The sequence below is a fragment of the Temnothorax curvispinosus genome, unplaced genomic scaffold, assembly GCF_003070985.1.
Source record: "Temnothorax curvispinosus isolate PA1 unplaced genomic scaffold, ASM307098v1 QBEX01013430.1, whole genome shotgun sequence".
Lineage (NCBI taxonomy): Eukaryota > Metazoa > Arthropoda > Insecta > Hymenoptera > Formicidae > Temnothorax > Temnothorax curvispinosus.
This window is the reverse complement of record NW_020223210.1, coordinates 57,877-78,032: the sequence shown is the minus strand read 5'-3', so window position 1 is coordinate 78,032 and position 20,156 is coordinate 57,877. Positions and strand designations below refer to the sequence as shown.

General features: G+C 41.0%; 1 protein-coding gene across 1 annotated transcript in view; it reads right to left on the bottom strand.

Moving 5' to 3' along the window:
• Positions 1-17,242, bottom strand: part of LOC112463553 — a gene marked incomplete at its 3' end in the record, with an annotated part of 178,821 nt that extends 161,579 nt beyond the window's left edge. The window contains exons 1-3 of the mRNA XM_025030000.1: positions 17,086-17,242; positions 13,274-15,589; positions 1,125-4,524 (exon numbers count right to left, since the gene is read on the bottom strand). Coding sequence (XP_024885768.1) covers positions 1,125-4,448 — 3,324 coding nt within the window. The remainder of the gene's footprint in view (positions 1-1,124; positions 4,525-13,273; positions 15,590-17,085) is intronic.
• Positions 17,243-20,156: the final 2,914 nt, after the last annotated feature.

Sequence of the window (20,156 nt, the reverse complement as noted above, 5' to 3'; positions counted from 1 at the left end):
ATTTTGTAATGATTATTGGTTTTGATTCTATACGATATTATAATACCCTATTTATTCCATTATATTATGTCATAATTAGCTCGATTAATTCCGTTCGCGTTGCCGCAATTCAGGAAGTTAAAATTCGCATTGTTAAATAATTGATCATTCATTGACAACGCGGTGATACGTAAACAACATTGGGGTTTTTGTTAATGGCAATTTGGTGTATTTGTTACCAGATCGGAATAAAGAGCCGAACGAAACGAACAACATCGATTATTCGTTAAGCTTGTAATTACCGAAAGAGCCGCGGATTCGTCGCACGCTACTATCGTGTAGCAGCGCATGTGTAATTATTGGGTTACTGTCAGGCAGATCTTGTCGGCAAGTTTTATCGCGATTAAAACGAGATAGTTTGTGGCGGCAAAAACAATCGATACGATACGATACCAAACTGTGCATCGTATGTCGATTCACTGATTGTCGAAATCGAGATCGCGGACAATCTCATTTTTTTCCGACTAATGTGTGAATCTCTTTAGATACCTAAGTGTCAGTCATACGATGCAGTTAATTTCTTTTAAGTCGATTACAAGACGATATAAGAGATCATATTGTTAATTAAGTAATAAACTTTTAAAATTCTATCAATCATTTTAAGATATTTAATAAATGGTATTATATTATATATGTATATATACAACACACATATATACATGCATTGACAAAACTTTTAAACAATTGACAATACTTTTAAAAATTATGCTTTATACAATGCATAGTTTAATACAATGTTATATTTCTTTAAATATTTTGTAGGCATTTCTATTTAAATAAAATATGTTTCAGTACTAAAGAAAGGAGAAGAATATTAGTAGAACATCTGATTATAATTAAATTTCCTTAAAGGCTGGAAATTTATTAATCTACAGCATGTTGTCTTCATTATTGATGCTGATAATGTATTGATAAATGACTCACTAATCGTATAATTTAGCAATTTATTTTGTTGACGGTTTATTAAAGACTATACTACTCACATAATTTGTATTATATATATTCATATTTTTTCTTTGTAACGAAGATAATTAAACTCTCGTAATTTATTAGCTTAATATAAAAAATTATAAAGTATCACTCACCGTTTTCAGCGTCTCGAAGTTCCCTCTCTTCAACATGTCTATTAGCCTCCGGTGTTCCATTTCTTCCTTCGTCATATACATCTTCTTGTTCTTCAACTTCTCATTTTCGTAATCGTCGCACAAAATATTGTGAAAATTCACCTGCTGTATCACGTGATCCGATCTCGTTTGCTCGACCGGATTTTCCGGCAGATCCTGCTCGAACTGCAGGTTCTTAACGAGAATTTCGTTGACCACCGCACCACGTTCGTCGGCGTTCTTTACCGCGTTCTCTTCAACTACGCGGTCTTGTAACTTTTCACCGAACTGAAGTTTATTTCGAGAAGGATCTTCAATCTCAGTCTTCAATCTCGAGCCTGCCTGACTCTCCAGTTCATCCACAGGAATTGTAGCGGTCGACAAATTGCTGTTCTCCCGCGAATGGATCGTCAGTTGGTTCTGATCCTCTCGCGACGCGTCCTCGTAACCCACGAGATCTTGAAGGATTGTCGTCGACTCGTCTGGATCTTGTCTAATCTCTTCATGACCTCGGGATTCTTTTATCTCCGGAGATCGAGACCTGATACTCGATTTAACGTTACTCTGACAAGAGGACGCCGATTGAAAAGTGGCGAAAGTTTTCGCGGGCTCATTAAGAACAACCGGCTGCTGTTGATTCCACTGAACATAAATCGGATTGTCTTTCCTCTTGTCCCGCTTGTCCGCCGATTCTTTCGACCTGCCATTCGGCAGACTCTTCTGCACCTTCAGACACTGTTTCAACCCGATCTCCGGATACCTACAGACCGAGCCTTCGCTCTTCCGATCGTCCTCCTCGATAGTCTCGAGATGTTCGTGTCGCGACTTGCCAATCTTGTCGAACGTCTCGTCCTCGAACGTCGACGACGTTTCCTTGACAGTTGACTCTCGATCCAGTTTAGAAACGCCGACCTTCTCACCGTAAGGCGACGCTTGCAGGGAAGGTCGAAGAATTGATTCGAGATTATCTGTGTGGATCACCTGCGGTTGCAAGCTACGTTCGTAAATTTTTTCCACGTGATCGGGAGAGGCGTAACGCATAACTCTAACGGACGGAACATTTTCACAGACAGCAATCTTGGATCTTGTGGCATTCTGCTCATTCGGTTGTTGCTGCGAATCACTGATCGCGGTGTAAGCTCGATTGTTTGGCTTGAAGCTCGACGAAGGTATGCCAATCGACATCCTCGTTCGATCCTGCGATCCAGCGTCTCGCGAGGGAGACACACCGAGATCCTTGCGCGGCAAGGCCGCGGGCCTTCTGACTTCCATCGACGCCCCTGCGACTTGGTGACACCTGGATCTCGGAGTGCGCGACTCCACCTGACCTTGAAGAGCCCGCACACGAGCGCTAACAGCCGAGCCATAAATCGGTTGCTCCTGTCGTGATTGATCGATTGATCTAAACTCCCTTCGGATGTCGCTGCAAAACTGAAGTCGGCGTCGCGGCGATTCGATCGCGACGACCCGGTCAGATTCCGCCGACGAAGCGATCCTCGACGAGCTACCTCGCGAATAGTTTGCGGCACATCTTGTCGACACTTCCGTCGATTTACAGGCCGTCTCAACCGTTTTATCGGCGGCGGCGGGTCGCAGCGTCGGCCCGCTCGCCGTAGCAGACGGCCGCCTACTTTCTCCGTCCTTATTTGGTGAGATCGGCTCGCCTTGGTCACTAAGAGTGCCTCCGGGCAACGATAGGCCCTTCGAGGGGCCTGGCTCGCACGTCGGGTCCATCTCCTCCTTAACAAGCGAGTGCGCCGCCGTCGCCGCCGCACAGTTTTCATCCGCGCTGTTTCCAGAACGCTTCAGTGACGGCCTTCTGCAGGAAATAATTGACGTCGTCGTCGTCGTCGTCGTACCAGTAGACACCTCGTTCATCTTTGAATTGCTGTTAACGGTCGTCCTACCGTGATCAGACTCGCTCATCGCCTTTGACAAATTCATAATCCTACTCGCGGCGGTAGTTTTCTCTTCAAGATCCGCTTCGACACGTCTGGACTTGAAGCTCGAACCTAGAAGTCCTCTCTGAGGTATCCTGGAGGCCGGGTTAGAATCTCCGGATCTTAACGACGCGGCACACAACTGAGCGTTGAAGCCATAATCCTGCTGTTTACTTCTCACCGCCAAGTATTCCTTATACGTGCCTCTACTAGTGTTCACACCGACGTTAACCTTCTCCGGCCTGCTACGCTCTAATCTTCGATTCACACGAGTCAGATCGTCGTAACTCGACGAGGTTCCTCCGTTCAATCTGTCCCTCGCCTCGTCGATGGATGATCGAGACCGTGAATCCTGACCACGGTACCTTCGCTGGCTCTTCTGCTCAGCGCTGCTATTGGACCTCGTCAATGGTTTTTCACGTGGAGTTACCGGAAAGTTTTGACTGTGCGCTTGATTTAACCATTCGTCTACCCTTTTCTGGACCTCTCCTTTGCGCAGCAAGATCTCAGGCATTTTCGAGCGACCGCTCTCGATCTCGTCCATTGTAACCGGCGGCGAAACACAACAGGTATCTTGCTGGTGTCCTTTGTTAGAGTCTCTCTGTCTGTCCCGCGAACGCTGTCTCACTTGGGTCTGCTGATTCACCTTTAGCACCGGTTGAATCTTTTCCCTCGTCGGAATAGATTTAGGCTGAATTTTTGCGCCGGACAATGACTTAATCTGCTTCGACTTTACCTGCTGCCGTTTCTGTTGATCCATCATTATCGCCTCGAAATTTGTCACGCTGATATTACCGACGTCACTGAGATCCGACGATCTCCGATAGTCCAGATCCTCGTACTCGTCCAAAATATTGTTCACCGACTGCGTGTCGATCGAGCTGGTGCTCTTCGACTTGTTTCTCGCGACGCTCTCGTCGCTGCTCGAGCAATTGCTCTGTTGCTGCTGTTGCTGACGCTCTCTGCTGATCTGTCGCTTGGGACGTGGCTTTGGCTTCTGGTATTTTATCACCGCATTCTCGAAGCGCGACGAAATGCCTTCGATCTCTTCGCTTTGGTCTGTCCTCGGAGCGGACGACTGACGCGCGTAACGTTGCTGAGACGACTCCCGCCGATGATTGAGCATCTTGCCGTCGTCAGACGTCGGCAAGTCCCGCCTCGCAATCGCCGGTAAACCGGAAGCCCGGAAGGTCGTGAAGTTCTGCACGTTCCGCGAACACGTGTCCTCCTCGGCGTTCGTCAACCTCTTCGACGTGATCCATGAAGTGACCAGACGAGAGACGCCGCCGTCCACGTTGATCGCATCCTCGTCGGCGAAAGGAATGTTGCTGCCGACATTGGACTTCGAGATTATTTCATCGTTCATCTTTTATCGCAAAACGGCATTTTAGTCGTGTCTCCTCGAAGAGAGTAGGAAGGGGTACTGGTGACACGAAGAGATCCTGAAATAAAAATATTTTTAAAATATAAAAATTGTGGCAAAAAAATGATTGAGAAAAATGAAGAAATAACGAAAGATTATTTTATAAATTTGAGTTTGATAGAATTTCTCGAAATTATATGAAAAAAAAGTGTAAAAATATTCTGCGTGAGATAATTTTTCAAAACGTTAAATATTTTTTCCTATAGCAGCATAGAATATCGATTTATTTCGAAATAATTATTGAGATAATTATTTAATGAAAAATTATATATTTTTTTAATAGGCAACTATGATGTTTATGAAAAAAATGCATCACTGTTTAGAGATGCACGATTATTTCAGAAATTCAGACACTGAGAGTGGAGAGGAACTAGTGCAATTTGTCGACTAATTTATCGACTATTTAGTCGACTAATTTATCAGTCCTGATAACGGAATTAACTTCGTGTTAAATTTTAGAGACTGCTCCTGCAATGCGATTGCTTGCGAGTACCAAAAATTATCCACTATTAGGAACGGTTTATATGCAGGAACTATTCCCACAAATCCAACGTAATAAAGTCTCAAACTCGTAGAAACGACCGACGAAGAACGCGATTCTCCTCATTAATTTTTCAACCTGCACGAAATTTACGTGCGTGCTCCGCTAAATCGGCTAAATGATACCGCCGCGGCTACGTTTCCGCTTGAACTCCACATGCACATTATGCGCCATTTTAACTAATTTGCAAAGGCCAGCACAGACTATCGTTTTTCCAGTGAATTGACAAAGATACGAGATCATAATAATAGATTGGAAAAGGCCCGGTAAATATAATTTTCGTAAAGCTTGAGAACACTTTAACGACACTTAATTCCGCAAATGGAAAAAAGTACGAGTCTAGGCTATACGAGAATCAGAGTTATCTTACGAGGTACAGTGTTAAGTTTAGGATTAAAATTCTCCTCGGCAAAATTCGCTATTTCGAACTCGACCACGTACTGGAAATCTCGCCGATCGGCGATAAATAGCAGAAGGCGCGCTTCCACAACGATTGCGCCGATCCGACGCCACCGTCATTTACCGACATTGGAGGCACGTTCTATCGTTCGTAGAATTTCCGGTAGCTGACCGGTATCCGGTTTGAATTAATTCGGTTCCTGGGCTCGAGGACATTAAATATTATAATGTGTTCGCTCTGAGGAAATCGTGCATGGAATCTTTAAGAAACTCGAGAGATTAACGGAATTTAATATGCCCATAGAGACTGGGGGGTAATACGAAACAGCATTATTTCTTCGTAAAGTGAGTTTGCAAGTTTATAGCGCCCTGTGAATTATTAGGAAAATATTATCGATGCTGAGAAACTTGTAAGTAATGAAAGTAATACTTTCTTGGTTAAAATATATAAATATTCATTTAAAGCTTGTAGCTTCTATTTCATGTAAAATTGAATTTATAAAATATGATGATCCACCAAAGTTGCTTAGCTATAGGTATCTATATATTAATATCTTATCTAGATCGATTAAGGCGATTTTTATCTTAATTTTTATATAAATATACAAAGGAAGTAATTAAAATAGATTAGTTTCGCGCTAATTAATTTAGATAAATTTTTTATGAAAGAAGTAAAAATCCAAATTTTCCATGATTTCCGCTTTACATATTCTTCGTGAAGTATAAACAAATTTCCAAAAGTAATATTTATACTCTTCATAAATGCGTTTTTATTTTGACCACCAACGATTTACTTTTTTTTTTTAATGAGATCGCGTTAACGCATGTCGATAATGTAAATTTGTATAATTAACAAGATTTAAATTTAATTTGCGAAAACCTGGCTCACAGATGATGGGTTATTAAATGCATAATGGAGCGAATAAAAATACGAGAAATCGTACTGCTTATCGGAAAACAACAACCGGATCAATTGCAAATTGCGTATTTTCGGTAAACAATCGGTTTTCAGCGACAATGTATCGCCCGACAAAAATAAAGGTCGACCTGGCGATAAATATTCATAAAACGATGCGCGATAAGGGTATGGGGCAGCTATGTAATCGGATAATATTCGCGAACGTGTAAAAAGGGAGGTGGATTTTATTGCATTTAATTACAATCCGTTGCGCGATAGCCATCGGTGCATCGATAGATCGATATAATTCAACAATGCGTTAAAATCGGCGAACGCGTAGAGTAAATATTAAACGACAATCGCTCGGGATCGCGAACATCGTCAAACCTCACGGGGAGGATAGATGCAATTCACATGAGGCAGTAAGACCGCGCGTGCGGGAGCGGCGTAAATTGAATTAAACTGTCCCGGCTTCGCTGCTGTACTACCGTGAGCTCTTCTGGCGCTCTAATGATTCCTACACAACCACACGCTTTGAAACCCCCTGGCTGGAATGCTACTTTTAGATCGCGGATAACGTTTAATGTAACCCACCGCGTCCGTCGTAACGAAACATGCGTGAATCATGTGTGGCATGGGTGACGTCGGCGTTAAATTGACCTTAAAATCAGCAGAATCGTACGTCTTCATGCGTTTGGTCAAAATGATTTGATTAATTTAATCCTAATTGAATTTGTTTGCATTTGCACGTGCTAAAAGTTTTTCACATAAAAAAGGATTTCTCTGTGACTTTATCAAATTCGTATCGCTCTTCGAAAAATATTACAATAGATTTATTTTTCATGTTGCATGAAATATGCAACGAGAGAGAACGATGGCTATAAAAATAAAGTAAAAAAAAAATAGAAGCGCAGATAATCAAAGCAGCGCGACAGAAAAAGATTTATCAGAATAAATTTCTCTCTCAAAAATGTTTTTATTAAAAAGCTTTAATTATGTCATTGCGTAATATGCAAATGAGAGTAAAGATTGTGCTCTGGGGAATATCAGTTTTCCCGATAAAAATGTTTACCGTATGTACCTCCAGAAACGCGAGCCATGGGTGTGTTGGCTAACGTAATTAACGGTACTGGAAAATTCAGGTGTTTCCGCGAATGCACTGACCCGAATCCTCTACGCGCGCACTAACACGCGATGCACGAAGGTGACTATACGATCTACGGTGATTATCGCGATTTATCGTCCGTAGGCCCTCGTCGCGATTCAACTCATAATTTTGTCTCGTTAGCGAGCCCTCAGTATTTACTGTCGCGCAATGCTATTCTCTGCGACTTGCAGCAGTTGGGAATACGGGCATCAGAAGCAAGATATCATGTAACTTTTTCTAGCAGGACATATCTCGTGACAGATAAGCTTCCGTCTACAGTTATTGTTAGACTGAAATTTGAATTATTTTAAATGTAAGTATACGTGTAAATATGATAATTTGTTTATTTATTATATATATTATATAATATATATTAACATATATGTGTGCATACATAACGTATCATTATATATTTTTTGTTTTGCGGTACAATAACAACATTCGTAATATACTATGCACGTTATGCGGAGACAGTTATAGCCTGAGAAAATTCTGTTTCGCAAAACACCTCTGGCAGATTTGCTCTCACAATTTTCATAAAACGCAATTCTTAAACTCTATAAAGAACCGCAAGATGTCAGCGACAAATCGGTGCCGCGGATATACATAATTCATCGATTGACATTCCCGAATGAATTGCGGCGTGTTAGAATCGTCGGTAGAGACGACAATGGAATGCAAAAATGATCGCGTGGGCTTAACGACCATGGCACGATTGCGTAAAAACCAGGGATGGTAATCGACCTACGATCGCGAAAAGCGAATACGTACATCGGGAACTGACTCGTTAGCCGAGCGTGAGGTACTATGCACGCTATTTAAACCTTTTAACCTTTCAATTAATCGGGTGACGAGATCTTTGATCTCTTCCCATCTAAGGTTGACTTACAGATCATCCGGATTATTCACGCTGGCATTACCGTTACGTCGAATTTCTTCTAATTTGGTGAGACTAATTGTAAGCTAACTAAAACATAAAATTTCAGTTTTACGATATTGTTATAGGTAGTGAAAAATATGCAGCAGAATTAAAAGATTTAATACAAAATATCAAAACTTTATCTTTTATCTTGCCTGTAATGTAAATTTTATTAAATGTTCTCTTTTGAAAGTAATAAATAACATGCACAAGACAGAGGTGCAAAAATACGTATAAATTTTCCTACCATTAATCTCAGTATACTTATAGATTAAAAATGTATCTTCTTTTAGTTGATATAGAAATTTGTTTTTGATTAATCAATTGTATGTTATGATCATTATTGGGAGGATATATTACCGAGAAATATTTTCTATTTTGAAAGTTTTGAATATTCTCAATTCTCATGATGTTAATTATAGGAAGAGCATAACGACCAAAAAACGAAAACAGAGACAACTAACTGTTTACTAAGTATCGTTGTAATAAAATATATTGAACGTCCATGTAAACGAAATACATTTTCGTGTTGTATTTTCTACGAAATTTATTCTGAAAACACCAAAATTAAGATAAAATGAGAAAATTATTCGCTCAAGCATGACAAGTTGTTGCAATTTAATCGAGCGCTTTACCAACATGCCGGAAACATTTACTGACGCGCGAAACAAATAATTAAATTATTGTAATGTAAGAGAAACTAATTTACTTATTAATGTAAGAGAAACTAAATACTCTGACGAAATTTTATAGTTCTTTTATTTAAATATTGATATTCTAACTATTGATCTATGTTTTATTTTATTTTATTTTAAAATAAGGTTTAATACAACAAACATAGAAGGAATAATCATTTTAGTGCGGACGGTGACACTTACATGCGCGGAAATCAGCTTTCAGGGTACTCAATCGTAATCGCGGGTGTTTTGTCAATTACTTCGTTCAACCGACGATACTTCTCGTGTAGAGGCCAGAAGACACGGTCGTTTCCTGCGGTAGCGCCGTAATAAAACGTACCGCACGTCTCGTAGCGCGCACGACAGAGCAATCTTATCGAGGATCGGACACTACGTGCGTTTAGCATATACACGCGCGCGGGTATGCGTACGTGATTAAGCGCCGTCGAGCAGCAACATTATCTGGCGATATGTAGGTGAGCACCGATCCTTTAGGAAGATTAATGACCCTCTATTATCTGGTCGATATAGTGCCGCGCGGTCAGGCCGAGACTTTTTGAAGCCGCGCGGGAAGACCTTCGCCTTGGACTCGACTCGACTTCGCCGCCGTTCGTTTGTCATTCCGACGACTACTTGTCGCGCGGCGATTTCCAATCGCGTATCTCGTATCGCTCATAATTCAGATTCGCCATTCGTTGTGTGTCTGCCGTTCGTATTACTATTAGTTGTTATGCAGCGCGCGTCTCGTATTCCCCGAGGCGTTCGCCGATATTCGATTTTAACATCGCGCATGTCATCATTAGGTACGATTATTATTTTCGAATTAAATAATACGAGACGCGCCGTAGGCAACGAAATAAATCAAGCTCGAGACTGCTTCAGTTTGAGTTTTCCACGCAATTTTCTAAAGATAATGAGAGAGAGAAAGTCCACCGTCTATCTTTAGCTGCGATTCAAAAATAGAAATTTGTGTGAAAATAGCTTTGCAAGTTTGCTCAACTGTAAAGTTCATTGTATCTCTTAGCCTACAACTTAACGTATTTCTTGTGAAGTTTGTTTGCATATTTTTAACGTGACAGTACTAAAGTAGTATCAAGTTGAAAATCGCAAATTTTCTAGCAGACTCAAAAATCAGATGTTGAGAATCTTATCAAGATCATATCGTTGAATGATTCTTAGTTGCTCAAGAGACGCGCGAGCTACCTTACATGCTTCTTTCTTCTAGATATAATTTCTTCGACAACGATATATCGATTTTGTCCGACCACTAGCGTCTTTGCTAACCATTCTTCTAGGTAGTGTATACCGGTCCCTTCCGGCGAATGGTCTCTGAAACCGCGCGGCCCTCTTTCACAATCCTCTCGCCTCTTCCTTTCTTCTAAACCGTTGGGCTATTCACGTCTTTGACAGATTTGCCTTCAGGGTGGATAACCCGAACGCAACTACGTGGGGTCTACGCACTCAAAAGTTTTTCGAAGGACTCGCCGTATTTACTCATGAAAGAATACACAATTTCATAACTTTTCTATACATAGATAAACATAATAATAATGTCCATAATGTAGAAGTTTAGTTTAAATAAATCAACACAATATTTGTGGTTTGAAAAAATTTATTTTAAAATTCTAAAAGTATTGTTTATATAAAAAAATACAGTAACAATTATTAGAAAATAAAATAATTTTTATGGTTGTTTATTAGATAAGAACTAACATAAAATATTAGGAAAATTATACGCTTATATGTTATGGTATTACAATTATTAATACTCAGTCCTATTACTCGTGCCCGAGCATGGTGACTTCTCTTCATATACATGTGTTGCGCACTTGGATTATACACATTGTATATGGAACTTACAGTTTAACGCCGATTTCGAACGGCAATTTTTAGAGAAGTTTTCGTGGCAAGACATACTCTCGGTGGTTTGCCATTGCCGATTATTATTATTATTTTATGGTAATACATATATTGTATACGCGCTTCATAAGCTTTAAAAGTTCTGATTTCAGACAGAGTTGTCTTACGACGCGGGCGGCTCCGAGAAGTACCTACTTTGCAACCTTTTTGCTCATCTTAACATTCTCCGCGTAGGTCGCTTCGCTCTGGGTTGCATATGCGACCCCTCTGAAACCCAGTTCCTCCCTTCTCCCTCCCATTCTTTTGTTCTCGCCATACTCTCCCTCTCTCTCTCTCTCTCTTATTTTTTCTCCTATCCCCGCGACATACGAAATCTGCCAGAAGAGACTCACTTTTTCGACAAGTAAACCATACGACAAACAAATGTCACGAGCCGCACTGGAAAGCTAAACATCTTGCTTTTTTCCACACACGGTTAATTTACGTTTGCTCGTTATTACCACGTGTGAAAATGGAGTTTATAGTGCTTTCGCCTTTATTTTTTTTTTATTTTTTACGTTGAGTTTTTTTTCGAGCGGCAATTCTTTTTGATTACCGTGTACCGACAGAACTATTGAATTATTTTAATTATTTAACATAATGAAAGATGGCTAATTATCTAGAATATTAAATGATATAATTTATAAATAAACATATATATATATATGCCAAATTTTTCTATTAAATTACTTTAACTTTTAATTTTCGGTAAATAAATGATGCACAAAAATACAATTTTGCAAACAATGTAAGGAATTATTATCGTCCCCTAGCACAAATCACAAGTGCATCGGGCATCGACAGAATGCATCGGTGCGCTAAAGCTAAAGCGAGGCACTAAAATGCAAGAACGAGATGACGTTTAATTCTTCGCATCGGAAGAATGTCTTTGAACTCGGTTTGGAACCGGACACGCTCGTTATAGGCCGCTCCTCGCCTCCGTCGTTCTCTCTGTCTCGCCTGAAGCTAACGGACGATCGGCAGCAAGTGCATTCACACGTAGATAACGCACACTAATAGCAACGAATACGTTGGACTCGTGTTGCGAGACTCATTCATGCTGATAATAGCGCGAAGCGCGTGAATCGTCCAACGCGAGTGATACGCTTTTTATCGCACAATACGGATACGCACACGTACGCGCAAATACATGTATATTTGTTCCAAGCACGATCGTTACGTTCACTCAGCTATCTCTTCCGAGGGATTTAACTCATTAATGCAAAATTACCACTTCTCTATCTTTATTGTACTGTAACAGAAGCTACCGTGCTTTTATTTTCAACATGATACGATATCGCAGTGATACGGAATATTTGAACGGTAAAATGGATATCATAAATATAGGGAGAGAGAAATTGGATATATGAAATAATTCGAATTAATTTAAATAACAGTATATTTTTTTTAATGAATCGCGAGATGGTTGCATTATTTTTATCACGTGTGTATTATTTTTATCATGTTTATTATTTTATATTATTTTTTATTTATTTGTTTATTGGCCAATATTGCATTACCCATCAATTATAAAAGAATATTATTATTGCTTGCTCTCATAATTTCATACAAAATTAAATAACGCTTTCGGATGAAGAGACTAATCTCAAGGTGACACTGTTAGAGAAAAAAATCTATTACTGCACCGTTACATCATCGCTTGCGTAAGCTTTGATTACTGAAATAAACACCTCCTACACACTATCGCACTTTCCTTAACGGGACGATTAAATGTTCTCTTCCTCCTCCTCTTCAAATCCTCCGCAGTTCCTGACTACTAACCACAAAGCCGATTCTATCCCTAAAGTTAATGCAACTGAGTAGGTTATGTGTACGTTGAACCCCAAACCCGTATAGTCGTTCGGTGTATCCAGAATAAACATACCGGATAAATATCCGAAACATCTATCTTCGTATTTCGAAAAGTACATATAAATACAGTTTATTTTACAGTTTTCTCAGAATAGAGTGAATAGAATTTTCCTTATACAGGCTACAATAACCCTGCATGACTCAGGAACTTTTTTATGAAAAGTAGAAATAAATTAATAATAGAATTTACGTATTGAATAATAAATTATTAATTGATGATAGAAGAATGTTTATGTGCGCTAAATAGCTAAATTATATATTAGAGATATGATAATTATAAAGTAAATTATTAATAATCAGTATTCAGAGAAAACTTTTTACATGTAAAACACGCAATAATATATAGAAAAAGAAATTTGGAATCTGGCAATCTCATATATATGTGAGAAGTACGCATTGACTATTTACGAACGCACCTTACTTACGTATCTCCTATATCTGTTGAAGGAGCCGTTATTATCCTCAATAAACGACCGCTGCGGCGTATGCGGACGATTCCAGGTCACGCAGCGTGATCGACGCGGTGCAATTCCGTGTCAGGCAGCCGGCATTAACCGAGAAACATCTCTCCGGCAGTCAATGCCGCGCGACATCGACGGTACAATTGTCAATTGCATCGATTTTGCAATCTCTAATCCTCTCCCGCTCGCCGCAGCACCATGTCGCGGATTCGCTCCGACGGCTGCACAACGTCGAGCCGCATTATCGCATGCCGCGCTCCGTATGGATTCTCCTTGACGCGCGCGACGAACTTCTTGAATTCCCGTCCGACCAGCATCCGAGTTCTTCGAGTCACGAGCGCGCCTCTCGGAGCTGCGCTCGATGCATTTCTTCCGACGTGAAGCGCGCCAAGGTGCCCCGTTCCCGACCCCGGTCCCGCGGAGCGTTGTAACGCGATTCGCCACGCAAAGGATAACTTCTCGCGGTGTCCTTCGACGTCGATGCCGGTTACCCTCATACGCGGCCGTGCACGGTTTCCCGCGGCTCCGGTTTCCTCGAAGACGCAGATTATTGCTCCACCGTGGATTGCACGCTGGATTTACGCGCGACCGACGAATTCCCGAAAAAGAGATTCGTGGAAGAGATGTGCCCTCGCCTCTTCGTTTGCTCACGCAACGCAGCGTGGAACGTGGAAATAAGTACGGGTTCGGTGTTTTCGTCGTGTTGCCGATGTGGAGATTGCGATCGGTAAACGGAGACGATAACTTTTTAGCGTAACTTCGTTCGCGCTAATTATCGATCCTCAGATACGACACGTGTAGACTCGTGCATGACTCATTAATAATCGCTGCAATCAGAAACATAAAATAAAGATACAATGGCTTTTTTTCCGATAAATCGTCATTATCTTGACAGGAAATTAGCTTTTGTCGATTTCTTCAAAGCGTGCGCTCAAGTACACCGAGAAGCAGTCTAATAATAATTACTATTGCATTGCGCTATGTTTGAATACACTTTTACAATATCGATCGCACAATGTCAGTCTCTTGTAACTATGAACAAGGGACGTTGTTTACCGCTGCGATTTGTCGCGCGGCCTTAAATTCAGGAACCCAGTTTCGGTTTTACAGCGAGTTCTGTCAGCGAGCATTATCGAAGCAAATTAGCGAAACGCGCCGCGCCAGCGGAGCAGAAACAATCCGTGGCTGCGGCAAGCTGCGAAACTATTACTCTGCGGCGGAAACTGCCATTTGAAGTACCGCGAAATTCACCGTAGAAGGTACGTAACATCGTACCGCGGAGCCGAACCGGTACCTCTCGCAGCGCGTGTCCGCGTGAGAATTGCAGTAAACTCGGCGACGATATGTATGTTGCGAAATGCTGAGTTTGTGAAGGAGAGTGGTTGGCGAATTTTCAAAAATTCCACACGTGAAATAAATCCCAGATGCGTAGAGTCCTTTTCGCTTACAGCTCAGACTGTCATTACGCGCTGATCATATAATTGAGACTGAAACAAGCGTCGTCTGTTGCGTTATTTCAAGATGTTCCATTTGATGGGTAGAAAAAATGTCCAAAGATGCATTCGGTGACTACGCAATAAAGTTTGTTGCGGTAACGTTCTCTTCTAAAACTTCTAAACTTTCTCCAATCGTACACAATGGCATTGTTTCCAATTAGACTGCAGACATAATTGTACGTTTGCGAGGCTTTTTGCGGACTGGTGTATCGGCGGGCAGCCGAGTGCCGTTATCGTGCGGAGAGAAAGAGAGAGAGAAAGAGAAAGCACACCGCAATTTAGAGGGATGGTACACTTCGCGGTACACTGATTGCTTCGTGACACCAGCCGGTGATAGTCCCGTGGCCGATTTCACGAACGCTCGCGAGGCGGACGATCGATCTAGCTTCTCTATTTTTTGCGCCGTTCCGATATCGCGTAAAGAAGTACGTTACGGAATTGCTGCCGCGACTAGGCTACGTCGTTCCGCGAATTTCACAGTCCCGTAACGGCGAATCGCCGCGTTAATCGCATCCTTTCATCCGCGATCCGCGCGAGGCGGACTGGCAGCGACGTCGCGTATCGCGAGACGGTAATTGCAGCCCCTTGTGTAGCACTTCAAAGAGGATCCAGCACACTATCTCGTACCACCACTATCACGTGAAATTATGCACTATTATCAGGATGGAGAGAATGCGATCTCGGTATCTTTGTGCAATGTTAAGTCGTACACTGCACCGCCGCCATAAATAAGGAGTAATTGTTGTGTCGAACGTAGATCTCTATGCCATAGAAACTGATGGGGGAATTTCAATTTTGTAACTTCTATTATTCCGATAATTGCTTATAATTTTATCATTTTGCACACCCACGAACGCACGTAAGTAATGTTATTAACAGTTCCCGGACAAGCAAGTTGACATGTTTAGTTAAACTTTGAGACAGAAAGTTCGACATAATTCGCGAGGAATTTCGACTTACGTTAATAACATGGGAATTACGAAAGCTCGAAGAGAGTATCCTTAAGAAACTAGCAGCGAGCTCGAACTTATCTGCTTTAATATTCGTGAATCTGTCGTGAATTATAATTTGCAGGGATAATGCAGGAGTGCTCTGACGATTCAATTCTCGTCTTAACGAAGATCGTAACACATATTATATCCATTGTATAAATCCGTGAGAAAGCTCATAAGATTCCAAATATTTAAACTTTCGAAAGCTAACCGCCAACACAATTCCGGAGCCCAGGATCGAAGGAATAATAATTATATTATTGTTCTGATCTGAAAAAGTCACGATGTCGGAAAGGCATGACAGCCGCGCTGATGTATGCGAGGATGCAATTTTGCGAGCGGGAAAAGCCGCGGGAAAAACTAACGCGCGGCGGAAGAACGAGGGAATGTTGAGGGAAATGAACACGGATGTAAACATCGAGCGATAGACAGAGATGAATGGGGCGCGTTGCATGCCGCGAGATAAATTGAATTAACATATTAACGGAACGACGAATAAAAAGCGCCGCGCGCCATTCAACGTTCCGCCTTTCTCTCGCCATTGTGCGAGATTAATCGAAAAAAATTAAAGGATTGAAGATATCGTAGATCTCGAGAGTCCGCTCGGTTTTTTAACTATTTTTATTGATGCCATTAATTATTTCAGAGAGTCGCATTTGTTTTTTGTAATCCGAGATGATCTACGGAATTGATAAAGCCCGATATATGGTGTATAGATAAAAAATTACTTGATTGACATTTATGAAAAGATTTCGTAGCCGAACGGAAAGAAGTTATATGAATCACTTGTCAGGGCACTGTGTATGAATCAACCCATGTAATTAGCGGATTTTGCTTCGTTTGACTTCGGGCTGTTTATCTTCTGCGCGGAGATAAGTCGAAAGAATTCGAGTGTTACATTTAACGAAGTATCGTACAGATACGTGCGAGTTACGCGGTCAATTGGAATCTAAATCGAGCGTAATAAGCCGTCGTTCAAAGCAATGTGAGCCGTGATCTCGCGAGAAGAAGAGGAAGCCCTTAATCGGCGCTCATTAATTTAATCTCGAATTAATGACGCGGACAAGAAAGCTTTATATATACACTTCGTCACTGCTCCAAAAATACACCCAAATGATTCAGCGCGCGATAATGAAATTGTAAGCACCGAACCGTTTGATAGATTCTTGGCGTAGAGATGTACGATGGGAAAAATGAAAAAATATCGCCCGAGGGGTTCAATTCCTTTGGGAAAAACGAATTAATTCGGCCGCGGTAGCGAATTTATTAATCCGAGAACCTCCGGCAGATCGCAGCGGATCCACGTGACACATCCGGCAAGTAATTGCACAAATGGAGACACGCATCACTGATGAATCCACTTCGTTATTGATCTCGGTTAATTCTATTGAGGATCACTATGTACTCGATTTCTCGAATCGGAGCGCCGATGCGCTGGAACTATGCAGCATCGATCCTCTCGATCGCGCTGGCGCGGCAAGACTGGCCGGCATGGATCAGGATCTTGATCGAGGGACAACGACCAGGGACGGCATAAGGCAGGGTTCATGGCGAAAATGCCATTATCGATTCGTGAATAATACACGGCTAAAAGGATGTTTGAACTGTATTCGACAGTTTTGCATTGATGCCGGAATTTAATGAGCTTTCCAAAAGTTTAAATGAGTAATATCCGAAAGTACACATTGTATTGAACGCTGTAAATTCTGGAATGTTAATTTCTTGCGTTTGGAAACAGTGTACAAATTTATAAAAATTACTTAACAGGTTACAGAGAGTTATTACTTTACTTTAGTGCTTTATAAGTTACAGAAAGGTTACACACAGATTAGTAAAGATCTTATGAATTAATCTTAAATCTTAAATAATAAGACACTATTTTATAGTTTGTGAATCAAGATTTAAACTATGTCTGAAAACCGGAGATCTTTTATGAGATAAACTAAATTAACAACTCGAACGTTAATTAGAAATATAATTTAGACACACAGTTTACATCCGATTTATGCAGCTGAAAATTTAATCTTCGAAATCACAGCTATTTTAACGACGCGACGAGAAACAGAAGCATTCCGACGCGTTATCGCAACGTTGATTTATTACGGTGGGTATAACTATTCTTTTTCTATGTTGCTGCGTGAATTCGCGTGAATTCCGTAACTCGTATTATTGCACGTGAGAGATACGCGCATTAACGGAAGAGGTAGAGCCTGAAGTGTATGCGAACACTTTGCACTATCTCAATCGGTATTACGAAGTTTAGACGGATTAATAATATGTAACGCGCGCGCTATAATTTCTCCATTCAGTAAATTTCTCATGAAGCAAAATTATACTGAAAATTATACTATATTATAAGAGAAAGGAAATCGGACAAATTTATCGAGTAAAATTATGTGCACAAAATGTAAAGAGAGATTTATTCTTCTCTTTTATTACTATCTCTGCAATCTAAGTGTGTGTATCTTCCTAAATTAGTTATAATCCTAGCGATTTATGCTTTTATTCAACTTGTCAATTATTAAAATGGGAAATCTCGTTTACATGCGAGACCGTTTTAGAAATGAATGAAAGAATCGTTAAAGTCAACGCGCGTGTCATTTGCGTAGATCGTAAATCAGTTTCAAATTCTCAACTGGCGATGATGAAAGCGGCGGAGTCTTTTGAAGAGTTCAAGACGCTAAACGAAAAGTTCTCAGGTACTCACGAGAGAATGCGGCTGGTTCTCCGTGGGCGCCCCGGCCGTGTGCCCCCACATGGGGGCACGTACCTGTTCCCGCGGTATGCGTGCTGCCCGCACCACACCATCATCACCACACAACCGCGCGCTCGCCGAGATGCACACACGCACGTATATATAAATACGAGCATCTCCCTCATTAAGGTACTCGACTGGTTTGGCCCACGGCGCGTATACGATGTTTTTCGCGCACACGCACGGTATACGCGAAAGTGGCAGGTACACACGCGGCGTTACAACTCTCGCGAGGTCTTCCACACGTGGTCATTCGCGTTTAATACCAGCTTTATTTTCACGCGGTTCATTAGCGACGGATCGTGACACCTTGCGAATCTGTTTAATTAAAAGGGACGAAATTATGGAAGGAACCACGGCGCGAAAAGTGGTCGCTTAGGGAAGATGAGTCGCCCAGATTAACCCCTTTTCAGAGCGAGATCTTTTTTATGAAACCTTTTATTAAATTTGAGAAAATATGATACTACTGAGGCTTTTCACTTAATTTATACTAAGTAGTCTTTTTCTCTTTTAATTAACTCTCGCGTATACTTGAAGTACTTTTAATCTCAAATCTATTAGTCAAATAGTATTCTGATATTATTTATTGAATAACACTGTCGACATTTATCTAACAACATTATCCATCGGGATCGTGTTTAAACTTGAGACGTATATGGTTAAGATATACCTGCATATACGTGTCTGTCTGCAGACATGTTATATCCTTGCCGAAGGATGCGGGAGTTTGACTATCGCGGCAGTTGCAGCAGCACGTTACATAGGTACGGGGAAGCGGAATATCATTTTGCGAGTAGGGAGGATCAGGGGTTGCCGTGTCGTTTGAGGACGATGACGCCGTATTGCGCGGATACCGAGCGTCTACGCGAGAGGCACTTCCGCTCGCTGATGTTTCTTCATGATGCTCTCTGCCTGCAGCATCGTCCTTCGTCGCTGGCGGATGTGTCGTATCGTCGACGACTTTTGGCTCTCATCATAATGAGTTTCCGCTGGCGCCAGCATTAGGACGAATCGTCGTACCGGTTGCTCATTCGTTCCCGAGGCCCTTTCGAGTTCTGCTCTCCTGGTTTTGGCGAGATAAAGTTGTCCCATCGAGCAGACTTTTGCAATTCGAAAGACAAAAGAGGCTATGAAAATTAAATTCAAAAACTTGAATTTCGAAAATTAGCAAGCTTGTATTTATTTTCAAAGCATTTTAGTAATTTTGATTTAATTTTAAAGACAGCTTTTTTATTAATTTGTAATCAATTTTCTTATTACAGATGTCAAGAATTATTTTAAATTATAAATAATATGTATAAGAATTAAGAATATATAAGTTTTTATATGTAATAAAATGACACAAAACTTTACTTCTTTAAATTACCTCTTCTTCAGAAAAATTTGTAATTTCAACTTTCATCTAAAATATTTAATACCGAAAAAATGATGGCATCTTGATAATAAATTGAAATTTAAGAAAGACTCTCTCTCTCTCTCTCTCTCTCTCTCTCTCTCTATTACTTAACATTGCTTGCAAGTGTTAGGACATCGCCGTTACATTTCGCCAGGTGTACTATGTTTGATTTAATTCGTGACAGCAGCCTCGTTAGACG